This window comes from Corticium candelabrum, chromosome 1 (genome assembly GCF_963422355.1).
Source record: "Corticium candelabrum chromosome 1, ooCorCand1.1, whole genome shotgun sequence".
Classification (NCBI taxonomy): Eukaryota; Metazoa; Porifera; class Homoscleromorpha; order Homosclerophorida; family Plakinidae; genus Corticium; species Corticium candelabrum.
Window position 1 is genome coordinate 7,688,161 of NC_085085.1, and position 15,239 is coordinate 7,703,399.

General features: G+C 44.1%; 1 protein-coding gene across 1 annotated transcript; it reads left to right on the forward strand.

Moving 5' to 3' along the window:
- The first annotated feature begins 3,118 nt into the window (after window positions 1–3,118).
- LOC134192012 (uncharacterized) lies at window positions 3,119–4,386 on the forward strand. The gene has a single exon (XM_062660683.1). The coding sequence runs from the start codon at window positions 3,535–3,537 to the stop codon at window positions 4,240–4,242; it is 708 nt and encodes a 235-aa protein (XP_062516667.1). The 5' UTR covers window positions 3,119–3,534; the 3' UTR covers window positions 4,243–4,386.
- Window positions 4,387–15,239: the final 10,853 nt, after the last annotated feature.

Here is a 15,239-nt window from a genome sequence, read left to right on the forward strand (position 1 = left end):
CTACCGGTAACAGGCAGTCTCGCTCAACACTGGCGTGAGTGGAAGCAAATCTGGACCAGTTACGAAATTCTCTCCAATCTACAGGTGCGCGACAACAAATACCGTATAGCGACCTTTATCACCTGTATAGGTGCTGATGCGCTACGAATCTATAATTCGTTACCATTTGCGCTAACGACGAGGACAAGTCTGAAAGTTTTGGCTGCTATGGAGAAATATTGTCTGGGAGAGACAAATGTAATCTATGAACGATTTGTCTTCAATCAAAGAGCCCAGCAAGAAGGAGAAACATTTGATCAGTTTCTTACGGCATTGAAAGAGCTAGCGAAGACGTGCAACTTCGCAGCTATGCACGACGAGCTGGTACGAGACAGAATTGTGGTTGGAGTCAAGGACTACAGCGTGCGGAAACTCCTCCTACAGAAGAAGAACCTCACTCTCCAGGAATGCGCAGACATGTGTAGAGCGAGTGAATCGACAAATGAGCAAATGAAAGTCATGACTGCCAAAGACACAGTGCATGCCCTACAAGCACAGGCGCAACGCAAGAAGAAGGCAGCAGAAAGTGGGAGACAGGAACGTGCCAAAGCGAGTGGCAAACCACAAGAATGCAAATATTGTGGCACGTCTCACCACAAAGGAGCAAGGTACTGCAAAGCATACGGCAAGCAATGCCAAGCATGCGGCAAAATGAACCATTACACACGCATGTGTAAATCTAAACCACTTGACAAGACAAACAGTACAAGGAAGATGTCAAGGTTGCACACTATGAAGCATGAAGACGATTATCGTAGTGAGAACGAGACCTACAGCAGCGACGTCTCTCATAATGAGTATGCTTTGACATTGACGCTTAGCCTGGTTCACAATAAGACGCCGACGCTCAGTTGAGCGTCAAACTTCAAAGAAACCGCCTCGACGTCGGCGGCATCCTTTGATGTTGACGCCGACGTCGACGCTGGAATAGGATTCATTTCTATTGTCGACGTCGACGTCGACGTCAATATTGTGAACCAAGCTTTACGGGAAACGAGCAGACGGTGAACACTCTCACTAATCAGCATCCGAATAGAGTATACGCGACTATGGAAGTGGACGGACGCAGAACAAAATTTCAGCTAGATACAGGTGCGACATGCAATGTATTGAGGAAATCTGACTTCGGAACAGCTGTCAATCTGAAAGAGACAAATCAAATCTTATCATGTATGATGGCATCAAGATTAAACATCTTGGGAAGTGTCAAAGGACAGTGAGAAACCCAAAGCATGGTAAACGGTATGTCACTCAATTTGTAGTAGTTGACAAGGCGCCCACAGCAATACTAGAAGCAACTACGGTGCAGCAGATGCAACTGCTAAAGCTACAAAGAGAGAACATTCAATTGGTGACCATCAAGCAGGAAAGAGACCACAGACAGCAACACGCAAGACAATTGGATTGTCAAAACAGGATATTATAGATAAATATCCAGAAGTGTTTCAAGGTGAAATGGGACGCTTAGAAGAAAAACTGACGGTAGAGATTGATTCTACTGTACAACCAGTGAGACTTCCGGTAAGAAGAATACCACTAGCTGTCAAGGCTAAACTGAAAAAGAATTGGATAGATTAGAGAAACTGAGTGTCATTCAAAGAGAAGACAAGCCAACCGACTGGATATCTAGTTTGGTGGTGGTGCACAAACAAAATGGAAAGTTGAGGATTTGCATCGATCCGAAACCCCTCAACAACGCACTCAAGAGAAGCCACTACCTCCTACCAACATTGGAAGACTTATTACCAGAGCTGACCGAAGCAAAAGTTTTTAGTGTCTTGGATGTTCGCAACGGATTCTGGCACATCGAATTGGACAAAGAATCAAGTCTATTGACAACATTTGCTACACCCTTTGGGCGATACCGATGGAAACGAACGCCCTTCAGCATTTCTGCAGCTCCTGAGACTCCAAAGAAGACTAGATGCTGCTATACAAAACCGGCCAGGAGTTTTTACTATCGCAGATGACATATTAGTAGTCGGAATGGGAGCTACCGAGCAAGACGCAAGGATGGATCATGATTCCAAGATTATCCAATTGCTGAACAGATGCAAAGAAAAAGGATTAAAGCTGAACCAAGACAACGCAAAATAGCAATGCCTCAAGTTGCATATATGGGACACATTTTGACCAACAATGGACTTAAGCCAGACCCTACAAAGGTGACAGCAATACAGAATATGCAGAAGCCACAGGACAGAGCAGGAGTTCAAAGACTCATGGGTATGACAAACTATCTGTCAAAATTTTTAGGCAATTCGTCAGATTTATGCGAGCCTATCAGAAAGCTCACTCCCCAGGAAGTGGAGTTTTGCTGGACAAGCATTCATGATGCAGTATTTGAAAAGATTAAAACAGCAGTCACGTACGACAACTCCAGTCCTCAAGTATTTTGATCCAGCAGAAGAGATTACTGTGCAGTGCGACGCATCACAGTCAGGCCTGGGTGCGGCACTAACGCAAAATGGACAACCCATTGCATACTCAAGCAGAGCCCTCACAGAAACTGAGAAGAACTATGCACAGATTGAAAAAGAGTTACTTTCTATTGTTTTCGGAATCGAGAAATTCCATTGCTACACCTATGGAAGGAAAGTAAATGTGGAAACAGACCACAAGCCACTGGAGACAATATATCGCAAGCCTCTCCAGTCTACACCGAAAAGGCTACAAAGAATGCTATTGCGTCTACAGAAATACGAGATCAATGTTGTCTATAAGCGAGGCAAGCAGATGTACCTAGCAGACACATTGTCAAGAGCATACATGGATGGAACATCAGCAAGCAATGGCGACATTTCAGAAACAATACATCTACAGACGGAGCTAGAAAAGGAATTGGAATCTATTGACATGGTGCAGCACACACCAATACCAGTAACAGAGCAACGGTTGCAGGAAATTAAACAGGCAACAGCACAGGATCCTGACATGCAACAATTGATTGACATTATCGTGCAAGGATGGCCAGAAGCAAAACATGAAATAACAAGTCATAGAGTACGACAATACTACAATGTCCGAGAGGACTTAGTTGTGCAAGATGGGGTGATTTTTCGTGGACAGAGAATTGTAATACCGCAATTCTATCAAAGGAGAGTGTTGGAAAGGATACACAGCTCTTATATCGGAATAAATGGCTGCATTCCGAGGGCACGAGAATGCGTCTATTGGCTGGGGATGAACAGTGCAGTAAGGGAGTATGTGGAGAAATGTTCGATATGCCATTCATTTGAAAGATCTCAACAAAAGGAAACACTCCAAAACCAAGATGTGCCAACCCGACCATGGGCCAAGGTGGGAGCAGATCTCTTTACCTTCCAAGATCGAGAATACCTTGTCACTGTGGATTACCATAGTAACTTCTTTGAGGTTGATTGATTGGAATCAACAGCATCAGAGGAGGTAATCTATCAGTTGAAGAAACATTTTGCTAGACATGGGATACCCGATTTACTAGTAACGGACAATGGTCCACAATTTTCATCAGCTATGTTTCAGAAATTCACTAGAACTTGGGACTTTTCTCATAGAACAAGCAGTCCAGGATATCCCAAATCGAATGGAAAGGTGGAAAACGCTGTCAAGACTTGCAAACAACTAATGAAGAAGGCAAGAAAAGCACAAACTGACCCTTGGTTAGCAGTACTAGACTATCGCAACACACCAACGCAAGGTATGTCTACAAGTCCAGCTCAACGATTAATGAATAGAAGAACAAAGACTTTGCTACCGACAGCAAGAGCCCTGTTGAAGCCTAAGGTTACAGAAGAATATAAGGCAATAAAGCAAGTAAAGGAAAAACAAAAGAGCTATTACGACAGAACAGCAAAAGATCTACCTGTACTGAAAGAAAGCCAAAGAGTCAGAATCCAGCCTTTTACTAAGTCAAAGACATGGCAAGAAGCCACTGTAACAAAGCAATTGTCAGACAGATCATATGAAGTACAGACACCAGCTGAAACAATGTACAGAAGAAACCGAGTACATTTGAAAGCAACTAAAGAAGCAGAAGTGAAGCCTATAGCACCTGGGAGGAATTCCAAAGATGAAACAACAAATACAACAGACAAAAGGAAACCAAGGACAGCACGAACATTGAAGAAAACAGCAGCTGCAGAAGACAAACAGAAAACACAACAAACGAAGAGCAGCAGAACTATCAAAAGGCCTAGTTATTTAAAAGACTACACCACATAACTGTTTTGTTTTGTTTACACATAGTTGGGTTTTTCTTATAATTGAAACTATAAAGAAAGAGGGATGTAAGGAGTGTTCTTAGTGTAATTAGATTATAGTCGTTATATACACTAGACAGTAGTTGTAATATATTATTATCGTTGATTCTTGCCTACTTGCTTGCAACACAACGTTACACACAAGTTCTCCTCTGCAGATCGCTTTCCAACTATTTTCTGCGGACTTTGAAAAATAAACAAGACGACAGAACAAGTTTGGAGTCGCTGCAGTCTGCAAAAAATAGTTGGAAAGCGATCTGCAGAGGAGAACATGTGGGATCCCATTTGCACGAAGTTTCGTGCAAACGGGATCCTTTTTTTTGTAGTAAATCGAGGAAACAACGCAGCGATTCCAAACTTGTTCTGTTGTCTTCTTTTATTTTTAGAGTCTGCAAAAAATATTTGCGAAGCGATCTGTGACATGTTTCGGTGCATTTGGCACAGTGAAAGGCATTATGCAAATACCGACCTCTGCGTCGCCGTAAAGAGCGCGGCCGTACGACTGCTAGAGTAAGCGTAGAGACGTTGCATTGTTATCGATGAAAAGGTTGAAGCGGTCGGTATCAGCACGCGGTTCGGATCCCGTTTGTAAGAAATTTTTCGGATCCCGTTTGCACGAAGGATCCAGAGTAAAAGATGCACAGGCCCAGGTTTGGAATTCTGTTTCCTACACGTCGTTTTTAGGTACAAAACTGCAAATCAATCGTCACGTGACCTGTATGTAATGAATTGGTTCCACAACCTGTCTTCTTATCATATAATAGTGAATGGTTTGATTTGTTTGAAGTCTACTGGGTAAGTTTCTGTGATTGATGTATTAATCACACACACACACACACACACACACACACACACACACACACACACACACACACACACACACACACACACACCACACGCACGCACGCACGCGCACACACACACACACACACACACACACACACACACACACACACACATGCGCGCACGCATGCACACACACAAGAATTATGTTTGTACATGTGATTACTGTCAATATTCTGTATTCCATGATTTGGTAGAATTGCAGTCTGTACTTGGCGCCACAAACAGGCAGCGGCGGGCAGGCAGACCAAACCGTAATTAAACTAGAGACCAATGATGAATGTGAGCTGCAAAACTATTTAGTTGCAGAGTCTGTATTTTTTAGACAGACAGACAGACAGACAGACAGACAGACAGACAGACAGACAGACAGACAGACAAACAAGCAACAGGTTCACGTACTTGTTATAGGTATATCTGTGTATATAATTAAATAATTTGTAATTCATTTGTTTACTACTTGGGTCTCTAAATGTATGCCCTCCCACCGTTTATCACACTCGTCTGTGGATAACCCCACCCCTCGTGCTTGTAAGAGCCATCTATCACACTAATCATAGGATAACCTATACACACACAGCAGTATAATACAGATCTAAGTTATATAAGAAGACCGGGTTGTGGAACTAATTCATTACATACAGGTCACTTGAAGGTCGATTTGCGGTTTTGTACCTAGAAACGGCGTGCAGGAAACAGAGTTCCAAACCTGGGGCCGACACGAAAGAAGTGTTGCAGTTTGCTCAAAGAGAGAAAAGCTCAACAATTTGTTTCTGTAAATCTTCGTATTGCACAATATGTGCATGTCAGTGTCTACTGTGTCTAGACACATACCCGTGCCGTAGAAACCATTGAACTTTTACCAGACGCCTATTTCATCTACTACCATTTCAAGTAAGTACTCTAGTTAGTAAGAAGACAGCTTACGTTATTGATCACATACATCCAAACTCCAAACTTTACAATTGTCGACTAGATCGAGGTAGTCTCAAACTTTCAGACCAATTTGCAGCTCCACGGGCAGTTGAAGTACGAGTCTACCTTTACACATGCTTGCTAGTGCACGTTAGGCCGGACCACCTTCACTTTGCTTGCTATGGGCCTGCATACTATATGTATATATAGATATGTACACATACACAGATGACCGCTCACCCACACATGTGATATTAGTTATTGTAGAGATTTCATACATAGCAGAAACAAAATAACATGAATTCACACAATAATTCAATCCAAGGACCTTTTTCAGTTGTGCATTAAGTTTGAATTATCTTTAAAAATTTCTGCTATGTATAACTCTACAATAACGACTACATCATTACTGAACACATGTACAACTAGATGTGTGCATGTGTGTATTTGTCTAAGTTTGTAATTATTATTAATCAATTTAATTAATTATCTAAACACACCAAAAACAATTCTGTGCACCAGCAATCATCGCATAGCAAGAGTATGGCTTTTAAAACCCACTACTCGTATTCAATTTACTGGAAAGTCGACTAGTGCCGTTTCCAGGACGTGCAGCAAACGACGCTCCCCAACTGGGGCCCATTTAAAAGAAGAGGCTGAGCTGCTGATCGAAGAGCTCGCACACGTTCAACAGTTCGTTTATCTAGAATACGAGCTCCAATGCCCGGCTTCGCCCGGGTAATAGTTTAATCACAAAATTATTGATTTTGCGGACACTGTTTGCTATTAATGACAGACAGACAGGACAGACAGACAGATAGACAGGTCGCCTTTATAGGTAGGGATTATAGCAGAAAGTATCTAAAAATGCGTTTGATGGTTGGAGAGGCAGAGGGGGTGTAGCCAGGTCACGTACAGTTTGTATAGAGAGATCTTTGTAGATTTCCAAACTCTCTGCTGTCTATAGTGTTGGTTATCATCCCTGTGCAAAAAAAGTTCCAATCACAGCACAAACCAATTACACTAACTTTACGTCTCCGTTTTTGACCGGCTGCAGCTACGGATGAAAAAACGGTCTTCCGTCTCTTAGGAGGCCTTGTAAAAACAACCAAAAATGTCGCGTATACACTTGCAATCGTATAGCACTCCCGGATATTGCGCAGCTATTAGAATTATCGGCAGTGTGAACCATCCTCTAGAGACATCGTCACTTCTCTCCGCTGCAGGAAGTGCACACCGTCCGATGTCAGGAACGGGCTGTTTAAATTCGGTGCAGATACCGTTCGATGTCCCGTTTAATGTCGTCAGGAAGAGAAATGAAGTCATGTGCAGTTAGGCGAAGTCACGGCTCATCTGATCTGCAAGAAACGACACGATCGGCGCCTACCGTCCAACGTCAGGAACGAGCAGTCTAAATTCGGTAGAGATACGATGCGCCGTTCTAGAGATATTCGCGCGCGAGCGGAAGCGAGTGCGATCGGCAGGAAATGGCGTCGTCGTGGGAGAAGTCAGGAAGACGACTACAGTCTCACTTTCGACGCCAATGAATTGGGCGTGCGCGAGACAAATTCGGCTGAGATCGGACTCGCCGTTTTTGAGAAACGCTTTTACAGACGGACAGACAGACAGACTGCAACCCATTGATGTCATCTGAAAAGCTGAATTGTACTTGCGAATATTTGCAAGGAAATGCCTAGACTTTTCAGAGTCACCTAGAAGCAATGATTTTAGCAAGAGCGGTGGATCTTGCAGAGATGCCAGTTGCACTTTTCCGCTACTGCAACACATGCCAGGTGCTTCTCCTTTCCACTTCATAGCCCCGCAGTTGACACACACGTTTGTCATAGAGCCAATACAACACGGAAGTAGAGGTTGTGCTGCATTATAGTTGAGAGCCGGTGGAATATTCGGTTGCTGTCACACTCTTCTTGCAGTATCTCTTTGTCGATCACTGTGAAGTCGTCGCTGTCTAGCTAGATCATCTTCCGCTGCACGCGCTGCAGCAGTTCTGTTGCAGTTGGCGGCCAATCGTTTTTGTCTGGCTACAGTGTGTTCCTCTACGCGAGTTCTAGCAGTAGTGTCGCGATTAATCTGAATTCGTCGCTGTCTAACTCGTTTTCGTTCGCGCGAGCTGTAGCACTTCTGTGTCTGTCGCTGTCTAATCGCCATTGTGTAGCTGCCTCACCTTGCTCAGCACGCGCTCTCGCCGCTCTGTCTCTGTCGCCTTCCAAACGTTGCTGTCTCGCTACTTCGTCTTCTTCTAAACGTCTCCGTTTTTGACTGGCTGCAGCTGCGAATGAAAAAACTGTCTTCCTTCTCTTTGGAGGCATTGTAAAAACAACTAAAAATGTCGCGTATACACTTGCAATCGTATAGCACTCCCGGATATTGCGCAGCTAGTAGACTGTAATGTTTTGGCACAGTAGACTGTAATGTTTTGTCAGTAACCGTTTACTGTCACTAAATAGCCGTGGTGTAAGTGCTTTTACCGTTTAGTTCACTAGAGGCATATCAAACTAGACAATGCCTAAGTGCGTAGTCGTCATGGGAGAAGTCGGGAAGACGACCACAATCTCACTTTCGACCCGAATGAATTCGGCGTGCATCGAACCTGGCATCTATAATGTCGACGTGAATGCCGTAACGTGCAAGTCACGTGCAATAATTACCTGGATAATCCGTTCCTCGTATATAACGAATGCCGACTCTCGCCATTTCGACAGTCCCGTTGAACGTCGTCTCTTCGAAGACGTTGCTGGCGTTTCGAGGAACAGGTGCATTAAACATGGCAGCTCTTCGACGGTCGTAGACTGGCAACGACTGTAGGCGTATTTTTTCAAGACCCGGATATCAGCAAAAATACCTTTGGTTTCCCAGCGTCGCCCGCAAGAAACGACACGCTCAGCGCGTACAGTCCGACGTCGGGAACGGGCAATCTAAATTCGGTGGAGATACGATGCGCCGTTCCAGAGATATTCGTGCGCGAGCGCGTCGTCGTGGGAGAAGTCAGGAAGACGACCAAAGTCTCACTTTCGACCCGAATGAATTCGGCGTACGCGAGCAGATTCGGCTGGGAGCGGACTCGCCGTTTTTGAGAAACGCTCTTACAGACGGACACACAGACAGACATCTCTCTTTTATATGTATATATATATATATATCTAGAATAGCGCACGTATAGCACATTAATATTAAATAAATATTGTTGCATTGATATTAAGATAAGTTAAATTTAAAGCGCGTTACACATTTGGTAACGCGCGCTACAGTATTTGTGTCCATTGATATCAGTGTGGCCGAGAACGACGAACTGATATCAACCCGCCGCTACCGGATTCCGTAGGCTTTAAAATTTGGGTTGTTTAACATCAATGTAGCCCATAGGTGCGGATTATCAACAATATACACATCATAACGTGCGTTATTTCATATTCGATAGACGCGTTGCAGCCTTATATTCTTATATTCTAAATGGAACGTGCGTGCGCTCTTCGATCAGTAACTGCAACGCTTGTTTCAAGGGGGTCCCCGTTTTGCGGTCGTCATCTACTACAAGTCGTGCGAACGGTACGAATCGACTTTCCAGTGAACTCAAGAAACCTACACAAATACACACATATGCACACAGTAGTACAGGCTGATTGCTGTTTTCAGTAATGATGAAATTGTTATTGTAGAGTTCTAAAGATTTATACTTTGCATAAATTTCCCAAAAATATTTCAAAACTTAATATACCCAATTGAAGAAGAACCTTGGATTGAAACATTGCGTGAATTCATGTTCTTTTGTTATGCTGTGTATGAAAGCTCTACAGTAACCGATATATCATCATATCATATAAGTGCATGCACGTGTGGGTGTGTGGTTATCTGTGGATGTATATACATACATAGGTACATCTCAACTATCAACGTCCTGTACTTCAAGCTGAATTATCTTGTGAATCATTTTCGAATTATGTTTCCACAATTGAATAGAAAGTTGCTGCATCGTATTTGGGAAAGCCTGGTGGAATTTAAGGCCACTGACTGCTGAGGTTTTAGAAGCAATAGCTTTCAGAGTTTTGATGCAGAATAACGACCAGAGCCCCAAGGTCTCAACCAAGGGTAAAAGAGACCACCAGCTGCACAAGCTCTGTCTTTATGGCAAATAGCCTTACACACACACACACACACACACACACACACACACACACACACACACACACACACACACACACACACACACACACACACACACACACAAGCTCCAATGCCCGGCTTCGCCCAGGGGACAACACATGCCAGGTGCTTCTCCTTTCCACTTCATAGCGCCGCAGTTGACACACAAGTTTGTCATAAAGCCAATACAACACGGAAGTAGAGGAGAGACAGGTCGCATGTAAAAGTAGAGATTATAGCAGAAAGTATCTAAAAATGCGTTTGATGGTATCATAGGTGATGTTGGCCATGAATGATTGCAGTGAATAAAAATGTCGCGTATACACTTGCAATCGTATAGTACTCCCGGATATTGCGCTGTCCCGTTGAATGAAATAAAGTCACGTGCAGTTAGACGAATCGTATAGCACTCCCGGATATTGCGCTGTCCGGAACAGTTAGACGAATCCATCAGAGCAGAACTGGAAGTCACATGCAGTACTCACCCGGATAATCCGTTCCCCGTATCTAACGAAGTCACGACTCGTACCGACTCTCGTCATTTCGACAGTCCCGCTGAACGTCGTCTCTTCGAAGACGTTGCTGGCATTTCGGGAAACAGGTGCATCAAACACGGCAGCTCTTCGACCCTTGTAGACAGGCAAACGGCTGTGGGCGTATTTTTCAAGACCCGGATATCAGCAAAAATATCTTCCGTTTCCCAGCGTCGCCCACAATAAACGACACGCTCAGCGAGTACCGTTCGACGTCGGGAACGGGTAGTCTAAATTCGGTGGAGATACGATGCGCCGTTCCGGAGATATTCGCGCGCGAGCGAAAGCGAGTGGGATCGGCGGGAAATGGCGTCGTCGTGGGAGAAGTCAGGAAGACGACCACAGTCTCACTTTCAACGCGAATGAATTCGGCGTGCGCGAGCCAAATTCGGCCGAGATCGGATTGGCCGTTTTTGAGAAACGCTCGTACGGACGGGCAGACAGACAGACAGACAGACAGACAGACAGACAGACACCTCTCCTTTATATATAGACAAGCTCCAATGCCCGGCTTCGCCCAGGGGACAACACATGCCATGTGCCTCTCCTTTCCACTCCATAGCGCCGCAGTTAACACACACGTTTGTCATAGAGCCAATACAACACGGAAGTGGAGGAGAGACAGGTCAGATCGCCTTTATTTATAGGTAGAGATTATAGCATTAATGACAGACAGACAGATTCATGTTTCAAATATATGTATTGGACAGACAGACAGAGAGACAGACAGGTCGCCTTTATAGGTAGAGATTATAGCAGAAAGTATCTAAAATGCGTTTGATGGTTGGAGAGGCAGAGGGGGTGAAGCCAGGTCACGTACACTTTGTATAGAGAACCGTTACTGTCACTACTTTGCCGTGGTGTAAGTGCTTTTACCGTTTAGCAGCAGCCAGACAGAATTCTCATTCATAGTTATATCCCGTTCAATTGCCGTTTCTAAAATCCCGTTGATTGGATTAGCGATTGGTTGAAACCATTTCGACTTGGACGTTGCTGCCGTTGCGAGGAACAGGTGTATCGAACTTGGCATCTATTCGACACGTGTCCAGTTTCAAAAAATCCCGTTGATTGGATTATTGATCCCGTTGAAGCCATTTCGACAGTCCCGTTGCGGAGAACAGGTGTATCGAACCTGGCATCTATAATGTCGACGTGAATCCCGGAACGTGAAAGTCACGTGCAATACTTACCCGGATAATCCATTCCCCGTATATAACGAATGCCGACTCTCGCCATTTCGACAGTCCCGCTGAACGTCGTCCCTTCGAAGACGTTGCTGGCGTTTCGGGGAACAGGTGCATCAAACACGGCAGCTCTTCGACGGTCGTAGACTGGCAAACGACTGTGGGCGTATTTTTTCAAGACCCGGATATCAGCAAAAATATCTTCCGTTGCCAGCGTCGCCCGCAATGAACGACACGCTCGGCGCGTACCGTCCGACGTCGGGAACGGGCAGTCTAAATTCGGTGGAGACACGATGCACCGTTCCGGAGATGGAAATGGCGTCGTCGTGGGAGAAGTTAGGAAGACGATCACGGTCTCACTTTCGAGATTAATGAATTCGGCGTGCGCGATCCAAATTCGGCCGAGATCGGACTCGCCGTCTTTGAGAAACGCTCGTACGGACGGACACACACGCAAAAACAAGCCGCTTTCATCTCCAATAATTAGTGTTGTAATAACTGGACCCTCTTTGGGTTCTTTAGTACAGTAGTTAGAAAATGTAGGTTTTAGTTCTCAGTTGGTTCAGTAGTTGATATCTGTAGTCTCTAGGTGATTCTGTATAATTTGACTCGTAGTTACATATTGTATGTTGCTAGATTCATGTTTCAAATATATGCATTGGACAGACAGACACTTCTCCTTTATATATATATATATATATATATATATATATATATATATATATATATATATATATATATATGTATGTATGTATGTATGTACGTATGTATGTATGTATGTCTAGACATCCACGAAGAACCACACACCCGCATGTGCATGCACGTATATGATATGATGATATATCGGTTATTGTAGAGCTTTCATACACAGCATAACAAAATAACATGAATTCACACAATATTTCAATCCAAGGTCCTTCTGCAGCTGGGTATATTAATTTTGAAAATATGTTTTGGAAATTTATGCAAAGTATAAATCTATAGAACTCTACAATAACTGAAAACAGCAATCAGTCTGTAGAAATGTGTGAAAATGTGTGTATTTGTGTAGGTTTCTTAATTATTATCAACCAATCGATTAATTAATTAATTATATAAACATACCAAAAAGCTTTCAACGCACGATCAATCATCACATTGTAAGAGTATGGCCTCAAAAATCCATTACTCGTATCCAGTTCACTGGAAAGTCGATTCGTACCGTTCGCACGACTTGTAGTAAACAACAATTCCAAACCGGAGACTCCTTTGAAACAGGCGTTGCAGTTACTGATCGAAGAGCACACGCACGTTCCACATTTCCGTTATTTAAAATACAACGAGAATCTAGGGCTCTAACGCGTCTATCGAATATGAAATAACGCACGTTACGATGTGTACGTTGTTGATAACAATCCGCGTATGAGCTACGTACACTGATACTAAACGATAGACTCGTGCCCAGTCCTCCTCCGCGCTAGGTTGCTTACACCACGTGCGCTAGCTGTCACGTGTGTATAGGTCCATGTGGTTTCACACGTGTGGTTGACTTAAGCACGGTGGAGGACTGGGACCATGCTTCGTCACGTGACATGCTTTGAGTCTAATTAAGTTATTTAGCTCAGCCCCCTGGTCTCAGCTAAGATTTCTAATAGTTTGCAGAGGCTCTGCTAAACGACACAGCAGGTGGTAGATTAGCAAGAGCCTAACAACTTGTCTACAACCGGTCAGTCGCCTGGCCTCACAAATCAACGCCATCATGCACATGCACGATCCTCCTCGCAAAACTTCGCCGGCTAGCAGAGTATAGCGTAGGATAACGCAGCCCATGACGGACATATTTCGTACAGCTGGCTACCTTCACAAATCTAGAGCACACGCCTACGCATAGCTAGTTGAGCGCCAATTTCAAATGGGACACGTTGAGAAGCTGTGTGGCGTACTGCGAGAGGTCTATGGATACCCTTCACTGCGCAGAGGCCAGCTTGAAGTATCCGTCGCAATCATGCAGGGCCAGGACGTTGTCGTTCGGATGACTACGGGCAGTGGAAAGTCCCTGTGTTACCAACTGCCAGTCTTAGCGCTGGAGAAGTGTTGCCTTGTCATCAGTCCTTTGAATTCGCTGATGAATGACCAGGTGCATTAGAAATATCTAGACGTTCGATCCTAGTTTGCTAACCAGATTAATGATTAGGTTGAAACTCTAAAACAATTACAAGTGCCTGCAGCTGCTATTCCACTCAGGTCTCGGTCACTGACTGCTGGCCAAGCAGCTCAGTACATTACCAGCAACAAATTCAGTGAGTTCAAATATCTTTAGTTCAAGTACCTACAATGCATCTATGAGCTTAATTAATGGCCCACATTCTATAGTCTTCATGTCCCCTGAGACTGCTCTTAGCAAGGTCTGGCTGGAGTGTTTCAGCAAGTCTCAGTGCAATAACTTAATTGGATTAATTGCTGTGGATGAAGCACACTGCATCTGCGACTGGTACCATTACACGTATTCGACCATTGCTTACATGACCCTTATAATGTGTTATAGGGGTAATAACTTCCGACCGCAATTCAAAGAATTGCGAAAACTTAGGAGTTTTCTCCAATGTCCTGTTATGGCAATGACTGCTACAGCACCTAGCAAAATGCTGAGAGAGATTAGCTAGTCTCTCTGTATGACCAGAAAAGTGCTTGTTTCATACCCACTGGATCGGCCCAACATCTTTTTGTATGCAAAGAAGACACCTCAGAGCCAGGTTGTTGCATTATATTGTCAGCTGCAAGGTCATGCACATTGTAATTATCACATTGACCTGTACCTGCAGAAGGCCATTCTATCCTTGCTGTTTGGGTTAACGTCACTTGAGAGTTTCCCCAAAACTATCGTTTATGTTCAGCGGAAAGTGAAAGCAGTAAAGTTATGGCAATGTCTATCATCAAGAGGTTTGCAAGTTGGCCTCCATCATTCCAGCCTCAGAGCTGACACCAGAAGGCAGGTGGAAATGCAGTTTAAAACTGGCAAGATTTTGGTGGTAATAGCCACAATTGGCTTTGGCATGGTGAGAAGTCCCCATTCCATACAGTATAGGGTAAAGTAGACTAGTACATTGATCTCCAAGTGTTGTTGGCAGGGCATTGACATTCCTGATGTTCACATGGTAGTGAATTTGGGATTACCATCTACTATTGAAGAGTGGTTTCAAGTAGGTTGTTGCAGTTCTAATGTGGTAACATTAGCAATCATTGCTCTGGTGCAGATGATAGGAAGAGCAGGAAGAGATGGCCATAAGTCAACTGCAGCCATTGTGTTCCATCCCAAAGAACTCAGAAAAAAGACCAAGGACATC

What these genes read in the sequence shown, in the direction of transcription:
- LOC134192012 (XM_062660683.1), top strand. Translation starts at nt 3,535, where the DNA reads ATGTTTCAGAAATTCACTAGAACTTGGGACTTTTCTCATAGAACAAGC.